The sequence below is a fragment of the Dinoponera quadriceps genome, unplaced genomic scaffold, assembly GCF_001313825.1.
Source record: "Dinoponera quadriceps isolate SergipeBrazil2010 unplaced genomic scaffold, ASM131382v1 scaffold696, whole genome shotgun sequence".
NCBI lineage: Eukaryota > Metazoa > Arthropoda > Insecta > Hymenoptera > Formicidae > Dinoponera > Dinoponera quadriceps.
This window is the reverse complement of record NW_014554799.1, coordinates 1,809,758-1,822,542: the sequence shown is the minus strand read 5'-3', so window position 1 is coordinate 1,822,542 and position 12,785 is coordinate 1,809,758. Positions and strand designations below refer to the sequence as shown.

Here is a 12,785-nt window from a genome sequence, read left to right as displayed (position 1 = left end):
CCTCTATCACTTCCACTTACAGGTAGCATATATCCCTTGTTCCCTCTATCCTTATATCTCTATGATTGCGATCGTTATGCGGAACGCACATTATAATCTGCGCCATATTTATGACATCCATGATGCTGATAACTCATTCCACCTATCGCTACGCTCACGTCAATAGAACGGATGATCGCAACGAGAGTGAGCGTTGCGATCGTTATGTGGAACACACCTTATATCATCATTACAGAGGCACTTTCCCCGATCATTGGACTACAGGACGTAAGGACAGCAAAGAAGCCTTTCCGGTAAGTATACGATTTACCTTAATTATTCTCACTTTTAGAGTAAAATTACACGTAGCGCATAAAGACCGTATCAGACTATAGATTGAGGATTGAGATTGAGATTGAATTTTGCCAATTAGTATAAAGTTAACTGAATTCAAGTTTAGGGAAATTTAGCGAACTTTACACTGATTGGTCAAATTTCAATCAATCTTAATCTTCAATCCATAATCTTATACGGTCATAATAGAACTATGGAATAGAGAGTGCGTCATAAAAGCAACCAATCAGTGCTTTTTTCTATCATGCAAGTTTTATGCACAAATTTCACTAAACTTGAATTTAGTTAATTTTGTACTGATTGGCCAGATTCAATCTCAATCCCCAATCCATAGCTGATACGGGCTTTAGTGCCGGTCCACAATAGGTATTTTAAGGCTTAAACTTTAAAAAACAATAAAAATAGAATGACGTGTATAGCACGTGAGCGCCCAAAGAGAACGCAACCTGAGCAACTGAGCACATGTGAGGTTATCATCATTCAATAAAAAGATTCACTCAATTGATGATGTGTAACAATCTGGTTCTTTAAAAGGATTAAGTTGACTAATATTTACATTGATATAGTTAATTTTTAAAAGGATTAGATTGAACAAATATATTGATAAAGTATGTTAAAAAGTATTCACTATCTCCGCGTAATATTTAGAGTACATTACGTGTTAATTTTTTAAATTACTTTATATACTGACTTGCATTGATCTTTGCAGAATGAAAGAGGTTGATCTTGTCGGATTCGCCGACGCGATTAGTGATAATGAAGATACTGAAATTGCCAATATAAAAAAGAAGGCTTCCAAGAAATCCGGAGGATTTCAGTCCATGGCTCTTAGTTACCCAGTGTTGAAAGGAATTGTGAAACGAGGCTATAAAATACCTACACCTATACAAAGAAAAGTATATAGTTAACAGAATATATTTTTGTGTATTACCATTTGAAGAATATTTTAATTTTTCACATTGTAACATTCTCTTAATATTATGATTCTTACAACAATGTTAGAACTATTTCAGCTTTCCAACATTGTTAGAACTATATTATATTTTTTATAACAATATGATTTTTTAATAGACAATACCGCTGGCTCTGGAGGGAAGAGATATAGTAGCAATGGCCAGAACAGGAAGTGGTAAAACAGCCTGCTTCTTAATTCCCTTGTTTGAAAAACTCAAGGCAAGGCTGGCAAAGAGTGGTGCACGTGCTTTGATATTGTCACCAACGCGCGAATTAGCATTACAGACCCTAAAGTTCATAAAAGAGTTAGGAAAATTTACTGGATTGAAAGCAGCTGTTGTACTAGGTGGTGATAACATTGATGATCAATTTAGTGCAATTCATGGAAATCCTGATATTATTGTAGCCACACCAGGCAGATTTTTGCATATTTGTGTAGAAATGGATTTGCAATTGAAAAACATTGAGTATGTTGTCTTTGACGAGGCTGATAGGTAAAGATTTCTTTCTCATATTTTATTCTAAAAACTTGAAGATAATATACATTGTTGTTAAAGGTAAGATTGTATTGCAGATTGTTTGAGATGGGCTTTGGTGTGCAGATACATGAAATTGTGAACAGATTACCACAGTCACGTCAAACATTACTGTTTTCTGCTACTTTGCCCAAAGTGTTAGTAGACTTTGCAAAAGCTGGTCTGAGCGACCCGGTTCTACTTCGTTTAGATGTTGAAAGTAAGTTGCCGGAAGGACTGGAGTTATCATTTATTACATGCCGGCCTGAAGAGAAATTAGCTGTACTCTTGTGCCTTTTGAAAAGAGTAATTAAAGCTGATTCACAGATAATTATATTCACAGAAACTATGCATCATGTGGAGTATATACATCAGGTAATAGATACATATAATCATCTTTCAAATATATCTTACAAATTGTGTTTGGAATCTTATAACTATGAATTGTTTTATACAGATATTGGATAAAGCCGGGATCAGCAATACCTTCATTTACTCGAATCTGGATCCTTCCGCACGTAAGATAAACACGGCTAAGTTTCAAACCGGCAAAGTAAAAATCCTGGTAGTGACAGACGTCGCTGCTAGAGGAATAGATATACCACATCTGGATTGTGTGATCAATTTTAACTTCCCCGCAAAATCCAAACTTTTTGTACACAGAGTCGGTACGTTTCTTCATTTAGATATAACGCGTAAGAAACATATATATATATATATATATATATATATATATATAATTTATAATTTTAATTTATAATTATAAATAAATAAATATACTGTAATAAAATGTTATTTATTCCATAGGACGATGCGCTCGAGCCGGACGTGCTGGAACGGCGTACAATATTGTGAGCGCGGATGAATATCCGTATCTTCTAGATTTGCATCTCTTCCTTGGCCGACCTTTATTGATAATATCAGCCACGAAATCCAATAAGAATATGGAGTCCGCGGTAGGAAAGATGCCGCAGACCATGATAGAAGAGGAGCTGGCCGAGCTAATAAATTGGCACGACAGTTCTACAGATCTTGTAGGTCTACTTAGAGTACTGGAAGCACATTAATTATGCAGTTAGTATAGCTTCTTTTTTTATCTCTTGAACCGTAGTAAAATAGCATTCGCGTCTTCAGACAAACATGCAGAAGGTATGCAATAATGCTTATCAACAATATGTGAGATCGCGACAAGGAGCTTCAACGGAAAGCGTCAAAAGAGTCAAGGAACTTCGTATAAATGAAGCCGGAGTTTTGCCGCAGTACTCGGACCTTTCTTCTAACGCCACGGATTTGATATCGAGAATGAAGAACTACCGGCCACAGGGAGTGAGTATGATGCTTTAAATTAGTATACTGCAATATTATATTTTACCCAACTTGATTGTTCATGTATGTTTATATCTTTTACAGACGATATTTGAAATTGGCACGAAGACATCGTCAATCGACTATCAAGTGATGAAGACAAAACGAGCATTTCACAAGGAAAATATCCTTAATTTCCACAAGAAGATCGAAGAACGTAAAGTTGGTGAAACGAACGCAGAGTCAGGTGAATATATTATAATAGTACTTAAATACGTAACATGTGACCCTGTTGATATTTTACTTTTCAATCTTCGTAGAATTGCAAAAAGTTAATCTGCCGTCCAGCAACGCGGAAGAAATTAATGCTGCCTTCGACACAGTGGTAGTACCGAAGAAACGGAGCGGTGACAATTTGTATAAGATATCAAAAAAGAAGAAACGCCAAATGAAACGGGACGAAGAATTTTACATACCTTATTCCGCACCGGATAAGCATACGGAGAATGGGTAAGAATTATTAAATTATTAATAATAATTATATTACGTATAATTATATTAAATTATATATATCCGAATGGTTCTTTCTTATGCAGTCATTATTTTGCTTCGACACTTGTTTTATTTTCTAGTTTAGCGGTCAATACGTTTAACACGGAAGCTGATAAGGCGCAGATGGATTTAACAGCAGACAACGAGCAGTCTCGACACCTTCAAACTCAACTGAAGAAATGGGATCGAAAAAAGAAAAAAATGATTACTGTCGATAAGGTATATATCCACTGTGTGTTTTCACATATAATATTTGCTTACCGCGAGAAATGAAATTGTTTGCTATAAATTCGAATTCTTGCATACATTGCTGTGCAGAATCCGAAAGCAGGAAAGATACTCACCGAGTCAGGTGTATGGATACCTGCCACATACAAAACAAATCGTTATAATATGTGGAAAGAGAAGAGCAAAATCGAAGAAGCTGAGGAAGACGATAGCGGCGAAGAGGAGTCGCCACAAATGAAAAAACGTAAGCCGATATAGTTACTTCGGTTTCAAGAATATATTTGATCTGATTGTTGACATTTTACAAGTTATCTTTTGTATGGATGTTACGCGTGACAATTTGTTCTAATTGCAATCCGTGAAAAATTATGTATGTCTTTTATGTATTTTAGTATGCACCACAGCGCACACACATTGGGCACGGCACAACCAGAAACTCAAGGACAAAATGAAAGCGAAGAGCGAGTTGAAGAGGCCGGAACAGATTTTGAAAGCGCGCAAACTGCTCGAGAGGAAACGCAAAAGAAACGGCAGAAAGAACCGTAAAGGCCATAAAGGTCAGAAAAACAGCAGAAACAAGCATTAAGACGATTTCATTGCCAAGAATGCGTTATTGTTTTAACGGCAGAAAAAATTGTTTGTAACATAATTAAAGATATAATTTATAATCTTGCTAGTTATATCACTTGATGTAACCCGTAGAGGATACTCTTCGCGATAAAGGTCTGTTTTTCCGAGATTAAAAATACCGTAACACAATTTCGAAGAGGCAACGACGTTACGTTTGAAGCGCGATGTAAATATATGCATGACACAAATACGGCACGCCGGCTAAAAATAATCCCGAACGGATCGATAATATCTCGAAAGCACAGTGACCTTATAAATAAGCGTTGTATGATTTAGAATTGGGATTTGGCCTTGCGTCATAATAGCGAATGTGTTGCACAATCGCGAAGTCTCTCAGCGGGCGGTAAGATATCGAGAGAAGACCAGCTGGGTTCGCCATCCGCGAAGCCCTGAGAAATTCCTGCGTCATGCGGGCGAGCGTACAACTCCTGCTGCGGGAATGAGAGAGAGAGAGAGAGAGAGAGAGAGAGAGAGAGAGACGCCACGCTGGTACGGTTGTAAATTTTATCGGATTAACCGGTGACGGCGGAAATTTATATCCGAGCGTCGTGAAAACCATGAGTCGCATGACGAAGCACACGATGAGCAATTAACTTCCGCGAATTTGCGAGAACAACGTTTGGCTGTTTTCCACTGCGACCGCAGCTTAGGAAAATTTTCAACGCGACGAAACACGTCTTGCGTCGACGCGATAATGGCTTTGCGGGCTGCAGAAGGCACCTCAGGAACCGCATCTGAGAGAGATCACAATGTGAATAAGTGAGATATAGATATTTAACAGGCGGTCACATCGACCATTATTAACAGTCAAGCGTTAAGTCTAGCGTTAGGTACAATTAATCAGTTTCTTTATCCGTGTCGTGACGAACCTGTCTTTTCAGTTCCACACATGTATATCTTATCGGTAATCTGGAATACGATAAAAAAATACGTCAAAATGTAAAAGTTGATAAATTAAAACCGCGTGCAAGCAGAAGTTCTAAAGAACTTGAATTACTTCGATTTCAATGTTCTTCGAAATCAGTGCACCTGACTAAATATCTCTCCACTTTCTTTCTCACTATCTCTTTTTACAGTTTACACGTGATATATTTGTTGCCGCTTAATGTCATCAAACTGTCATTAGTCTTATCAGAAAGGCGTGGTCGTGATAGCTTCGTGATCACTACCAACGGTCCTCTTTTCTCCCTCTTTCTTCTCATATCCTCCATTCTTCTCTCTCTCTCTCGCTCGCTTTTACTCCACTCGCGATCTTATAATAAACGTATCTAGCTCGTCTATTTGTCTGTTCGTCTCCCTCGTGCGTGGCGTCGAGATCGACCTTCCCTCTGCGCAAACGCTTTTAGCTCGACCGAGAAGAACATCTGCGGCTGTACAACGCAGCTTGCAGCCGACCCTCCGGCCGAAAATAGAGATCATTATGATAGAGCATCTGCAGTGCGGGTGCAGGGACGAGCGAAGAGAGAACTCTCGGCGAAGTACGAGAAGAGTCTACCAACAGGGAAGACCATGTATTTTTGGACGTGCGTGTCGCAGTATACGCGCGCTCAAATCTCCTCTTCTTTTCGCAAACGGCACGAAATGCGGTCGTCGTGTACCATAATTACGCTCTTCGAAATACACAGAAATTAGTACAAGGTCTTCGCTGCCCCTCTTGTATTTCCTCTCATTCTCGATCTTTCTCTCTCTCTCTCTCCGCTCTACGTCGTTCGATCTTGGGAAGAAGTCGCGACGATTCGTCGCGAACATGGCGATTGTAACTGCTTATCCACCTCAATTACGTCGGGTACATTATTCGCGAATTACCGACATTAGCAACAGATTACAGCGAAACTCTATTACGTGGGAGATACTTAGGGGTTTATGTAACTCGAGATTTCGTACATTCAGAAGTTCATAAAAAAGGAAAGAAACAATGTGCAATTGTTGTGATGAAAACCGCAATGTGTACAAATTATTACATCGTTCTTACAAGTCGTCAAGCCGGAACATAACACAGATATTTCTCACCGCGATCAATTCTTCGACGCGCATTTTTATTCCTATCTGAATTCCACTACTGATCGTTGTGTGTTTAGCGTTAATTCGCCAATAACAAATCAATCTAGACGCGTCGATGATAAATTGAAGGTAAATTTCCGTCGTGTCAGTCAACGTCATAACAACTTGCCGCGATAAGCGAAGCATTGATAAACTGAGTCATATCGGCGACGCGCATCTTCGCGATCGTCTCGGATTCGTTGGAGCGCGAGCCACGAAGAAAGACAAACGCGCATAGACCTAGTCACGTTACCGCGCACATTACGCGCCGTGCGAATCACGTGTCGCGCCGCCCGTTATCCACCGCTCTCGACATCGGCATGTGCGACATTAATTCATGCACGAATGCATATACACGGACGTGCTCCCATTCTTACGTCGGCGTTTCCAGCCGTCCACGATGTCGTCAACGAAAGCAATCGGAGGAAGTGGGGGGAAACAACGGCGTAACGAGGAACGGGCGAAAAAGGGATCCGCATTGGTGACACATACTTCGGCTTCTTCGTCGAATCCCACATTTCGATTCTGGAATCTGTATGCTGCAAGTATCAAGCGCAACCACTCTTTCCAAAATCGGTAAAAAGGCATCGGCGGGCTTGGGGTACTCTATATACGGCTGGCTGACCGATTGCTTTGCTTATGATGCAAGTTACTTCTATAAACATACTTAGAATTTTCCTTATTCTCTCTTTAGAATTTTCTTCCTTTGTTTCTCCTTCTTCCCAAGCTTTTTGCTCCCTTCTTTCGTTCGCCAGTGTTTCTTTCTTTTCGCTACAACAAGCAACACTACGTTATTTCACTTAAGGTACTGCACGTGACTTGCTGTTACACGCCTGGGAGGGAATGTCCTCAGTAATTCACGAGTCGCTTTCGTGACTGACGAACGTAGATTTCAATGAATTCAATATAATTCTCGAGAGAGGGAGCACGAAAGACGGGGAAACAGAAGAAGAGGGAGAACATGTCATTTCGTGTTGTTTTAACGTGTGTTACGTTATTTGTATTGTCGTTTTAGTTGGAAGAATGACGCATCGCGATAAGAATAGTCCTTTTGCGCTCCGAAATGCTGGGCGAAATGTGCGAAACCTCGGATCGAAGAACTAGACGATAAGCGACGCTTTGTTATAATTTTTTTCTAAGAAGACTTCTCTGAGCACACCTGAAAACAAACATATTTTTCGTCCTTAATTGGAAAATAAGCATCAGTGTTTTAGTTAAGATTTTTCTTCAAAATGTTTTATCATGCTTATATATTGGTTTGTGTAAGTATCCCAAAATCTAGAATAATTTCTATCACTTGACAATACATGTTCCCGCAAAATTGTCAAGTAAGAATATCATCCTGAATCCGATCTTAAACTATTATTTATGTTATTACTTTCGATAAATCGTTAACGAAAGGAAAGCGACACAGTCAAATCTACGCATTAACCTTGACAATTACATCTACGTAATATATTATTATTTCCATTTTTCAACTCAAGCGATATCAGAAACAGACACAACTTTCTAAGGCAGAAAATACATAGGGAGCAGCGACGCGTGTAAAAGCGTGTAAAAAATAACGATAATCCATCATAACAATATCAATTCGATAACAAGCTAAATTCTTAAAAATAATCCGTACAAATTGATGTAAGCCGCAAGTGCTTGCAGGACAGTTCACAGACCGCCCTTGCGTCGATCCGTCACTTCGTTGCACTTGGCGCAGGGTCAAGTCGCTTTGATATTCGCGTGATGACCGCCAGTGCAAGCACGGACGACGCTTCGAAACGTCGATATATAAACATTGAGCAATATTTTTGCCGGTAGTGCTGAAACAATAATTGTACTTGCAACGGAAAGATACTAAGTAGGTGATCAATTGAAAATAAAAAAAAACGAAAGTACTAAAGAGCAGAAATGATGAGGAAGCCCCAGCTTGGTACACATCATCTATGTCATTTCTGCGCTACAGTACTCATCGATGACGTACCAGTAAATGCGTATGCCATTTGCCGGGTGTTAAACGCGTTCTTAGCTCGTCGTTTTGACGCGCAGGTAGAAAGCGTGGAACATTCCAGGAAGTTGTCGGCGCTCGACTGGTTCGCGACGTCTCGGCCTTTAAGCCGTCCGGCGAAAATAACCTTACGTGTATCTCGTAAATATTACCACGTGCGCTGGCCATGTATTGTTTCCAACATTTGACGTCCGGTGACGTCGCGACGCTATTAGAATTCGGGGACGCACCGGCTGAAACGATGCCATGTTATGTTTTAATAGTGGCGATAGCTACAGATCGCGCATTTATTAATGCTCTCTCTAAAGAACAGAGAAAATATATCATTATTAGTCATTAAATACTACAGTAAACAGAGATGGTTACAATGAACAAGCGTGTGATTTCCGTTCCGGCGTTCTTAATAGAACAAACAAGTCAGTAGAACAATTAAGTGAAGTATATGTTAATGGATTAATTCAATGACTTGCACCGTGAAAGACGAAGTATTAATAATAATAACAATAATGAATATATAAAGTGTGCTTGCGGTAGAGAGTATAAGTAGGTAATAGGATAACTAGTAGGGTAATTGAGAACAGTGAGACGACTTACCGATATAATCTTCCACGTTATTATTATTCAATAGATATGCAGCGAACTTAATATTTTTAATGGATTGATTAAAATTTTTATTGACAATTATTATTAATCCCTTCGTCAGATAGCGGTTTCGGAAGAATAATTAGAACACACTGATCTTGATTTAACATTGATTGCCCATTTAATTCCAAATCACTATAAAAAGCGACGTCACATTACGTTTTAGTCGTAATCGGCGCGGTATTATTTGCAAAATTCTTCCTATATTTTTTATCTTAGAAATAGTCCTTTATATCGAGTAAGCAATAATAAAGTTAGACATTATTATTGCATGGATTTATAAATAGTCGTATAAATTGTATACGAAAGTAACATGAGTAAAATAATAACGCGATACGTGCATACTTATACAGATTATGATTAAGCGTGGCATCCGATAGCGATATTAAGAACAAGGTCTCGCGAATATATTGCTTTCCAAATAAGCGAACGTGCTACATCATATCGTATCGATACGAACGCAATCAGGGGCAAATGAGTCAGCGAACGAGTCATGCCACGAGCCCTTACGATCGGAATCCCATTAATTCTTGCTACGGCGGTATACATTAATTGTGCATGATATCACGTGCGATAGTGTTTACGGCGAACGTCGTCGCTGAGGCATGCATGACTGTTCCAAATCGAGTACGTCATAATACAACGACGTTGAACGCGTCATAACTCGTCGAACTGCAACTGTGTGGTGGATTTCAACTGTGGATTTCAAGTCCGTCTTGCGAAGTTCAAGTTGTGAAAACATTGAAAAAAATAATAATTTTCTACAATTCATTTTCACAACTGATGATGATTAAATTTTGTTAAAAATATCTACGTACCAAAAGAAAAAGATTATCGATTAAAAAAAAAAGTTGAGCAATTTTGCCATGACGCTTTACGCAATATATAATTTTTCATATCGTATCATTTATTTATGGGAATTGCATTCCTTCGGTACAATAGTACAAAATAATTAATCGCAAATACAAAAATTTACATGTACAAACGTTTGCATAACAGCAAATTTGAAGGTTTGAATTCGACGTTATTGCTTAAATAATTGTCCCTATTAATATCATATTATTTTTGAATGATTCTTCTTTCTCTTTTCTTCTTAGGCAAAACTGCTGAAGGAGTCGTAACTTCTTCAATTTTTGGATACTACATAGTCTTGGTCGAATTCCACGTTAAGACTCTCTACGGGAACTCTGCGGGAAATCTGCGGGTAATCGAAGGATACCTTAAAATAATTCCCGCAAATACTTACACGAGCATTTTTGCGAACTCGAAGTACGCGGGGCACGAAAATTCCCACAGTCGGTCCTGAATGCATGTGTGCGGGGGCCCAACCACCCTGTCGTCCCGCGGCGAGTCGCGAAGAAAGCAAAAGGCCGTGCTGTTCGAAAGGAAAGTAGCGTGTACGCGATAACGCATGGCTGCATTTGGAGCAGCGCGGCACCTAACGCGTCTAACTATCTGCTCTCCGCCGCTACGTTAGACAGACATGTCGGGTGCAGTTGCACTCGCACCGACCTTTCCCATTCGAGTTAGCCGTCCGTTTTCGCGCCACCAACCTGAACACGAAGTATTTTCAATGCAGATTCGCAACACATGCGCAACAGCGTGAAGTCCGCGCCACTCTCGAAAAAAGTAAAGACTCTGTTTAAACGGATCACACGGGAAAGTTGACAAAATCTCCCGTGCTAATAGTTATTAATGGTAAAATATTCTTCGAAGAATCCGAAATGTCTGACATGAAGTACGAGGAAAGCAGAGCTTTATCGAATTAAATTGATTAATTTGCATCAAAATAAAATCCGTGGTAAATAAATTAAGCAAATTGCCGTTATAATCAAGGGAATATATCCCCGGCAGTATAGTTAGTTTCGTATACGTTCTTTAAACGTATGTAATACGATTGTGAAACGTTACGTACGTTTAAAGAACATACATGAAATTAACACGCTACGTGGTATCTTCTTTGTATTTGAGAAAAAACAAACTGTCAAGATGAGAGTAAGTGGCCGAAGCCTTGCGAACTTTGTATCGATACTTCGTTTTTTATCGCGATACCGACGTAACGCATGTTTTATACGCTATACGTTTATCAGTGAATTTCAAGTGTTTCCAAATCACCTTTGCAGCTTTAAATACGCACGCGTCATATTTTTATCAGTATTATTACAACTATATTATGAACGCGAGCCTTCCTTCTCAATCGCGTCTCATTCTTCGTGATGTCAGCTTTCCGTCGTAAACACGAGTTGAAATAGAGCTCGATCCTCCGTGAGACCGCTCGAAGATCGTGCGATTTTCTTATCTCGATGCTGTCACACCGTTCAATTGATAGTGACGGCAGCTTAATCGCCAGCTATTCTACGACAACGACGACGATGAAGAGAGACGTCTCTACGCCGAACAATGCAAGCCGACAATGAGACGAAGCACTGTCAATACCAATGTCAATGAGTATTGCTTAGACCAGACGTACATTTAGTGTAAAATGTGACGGCTATTGATATAATAGCTATAGCGCGTATATTCTCGTAATGTAAATATATCGACGGCTATTGACATAATAGCCGGTCGCATAGTGCGAGGCGTAGTGCAAATGTGACGGCTATTAATGTAATAGCGCGCGCGTACCTCGGACACACGTTGTCCGTCCGTTGCACCTCTCGTTATCCCTCGTTATCCCGCGTAAGAGCGAATTAAGCACCGGCTTCTATCAAAGACCTTTTAGATGCAGCGCCTGGTCGGACCAGCCTTCCATCAGCCATCTTATCGGTGCATTTGTTACCGTAGCTCCAGTAGCTCGGAAAGATCTGTTCCCGAACAAGCGACGTTTCAGTAATAATAAGAGATCTGTCACCCGCGCGGAGGATCCTCCATGTTGATTTCCGCGCGGATTCGAACGAAGATCGCTCGTCCGTCGCGTTTTTACCTAATGACGCGCATCATGACGCACATGCACGCACTTAGTCGTGAGCATATCTCTACGTTGCGCACAAACAAATATAAGATTACATTCCGCTGACAGCGGATCTTCTTAAGGCTACGTTCCGGTATCCACTGTCAGTACTGAAAATCTATCATTCATCTTATTTTCAGTACCGAATATCGGAACGCAGTCTTCGACGGAAACCGGTGATTTATTTCTCGTGTGATTCACCTGTAGCTCGTTTCCGTCGGTATATATTTGATGAAATCGTATTAAAATATATCCGGCGAAGATCTCAGAACTCTTCTTCGCGACTTTCCAAAATTACATCATATGGATTTCTCTGTCTGAAACTCTTATGGATTTGCAAAGTCGGAGATTTCGAAGTCTGAGAGGTAACGTCACTTGGGACCAATATTATTTAGAATCAACAGCAGTAACTGATAAAGTTTAAATTAAATGTTCATATAATATATAGTCTCTAGAAAACGGAACGAGATACTTCCAATAATAAATTCGAATCATTTTGGATACATGTATAGAAATTCCTGACAATCGTTCCCGATTTGTCCCACTATACATCTTTTTCGCTTTTTCCTCGTCCATGGGACAACACTACACACGAACGGTAAGTTACGGGTGCGTTCGCGCGCCCATACATCCCTGC

General features: G+C 39.8%; 1 protein-coding gene and 1 long non-coding RNA gene across 5 annotated transcripts; one reads left to right on the top strand and one right to left on the bottom strand.

The window, feature by feature from the left end:
• Positions 1-742: 742 nt before the first annotated feature.
• On the top strand, positions 743-5,795 carry LOC106742011 (ATP-dependent RNA helicase DDX54). Of its 3 annotated transcripts, none has more exons than XM_014614568.1 (12): positions 743-802; positions 1,043-1,229; positions 1,405-1,781; positions 1,862-2,177; positions 2,260-2,470; positions 2,610-2,836; positions 2,937-3,128; positions 3,213-3,354; positions 3,428-3,617; positions 3,740-3,878; positions 3,978-4,131; positions 4,280-5,795. In XM_014614568.1, exons 2-12 carry the CDS (start codon positions 1,044-1,046, stop codon positions 4,471-4,473), a joined length of 2,328 nt encoding a protein of 775 aa, XP_014470054.1. In that variant the 5' UTR covers positions 743-802; position 1,043; the 3' UTR covers positions 4,474-5,795. The 3 variants fall into 3 exon arrangements, with proteins under 3 accessions (XP_014470054.1, XP_014470053.1, XP_014470055.1); XM_014614567.1 differs by having other exon boundaries at positions 761-941; XM_014614569.1 differs by having other exon boundaries at positions 780-797.
• Positions 5,796-6,360: 565 nt separating this feature from the next.
• Positions 6,361-12,775, bottom strand: LOC106742013. Of its 2 annotated transcripts, XR_001374231.1 has the most exons (3): positions 10,445-12,775; positions 8,533-8,789; positions 6,361-8,371 (listed from the first exon to the last, which is right to left on the bottom strand). It is a non-coding gene; the product is annotated as an uncharacterized LOC106742013 (long non-coding RNA). The 2 variants fall into 2 exon arrangements; XR_001374230.1 differs by having other exon boundaries at positions 6,361-8,789.
• Between the last annotated feature and the right edge of the window lie 10 nt (positions 12,776-12,785).

Excerpts from the sequence above, each read along its gene's own strand:
- LOC106742011 (XM_014614568.1), top strand. The coding sequence starts at position 1,044 with ATGAAAGAGGTTGATCTTGTCGGATTCGCCGACGCGATTAGTGATAAT. Across the intron at positions 2,471-2,609 it reads ACTTTTTGTACACAGAGTCG|GACGATGCGCTCGAGCCGGA; the intron begins GTACGTTTCTTC and ends TTTATTCCATAG. Across the intron at positions 4,132-4,279 it reads GTCGCCACAAATGAAAAAAC|TATGCACCACAGCGCACACA; the intron begins GTAAGCCGATAT and ends TATGTATTTTAG.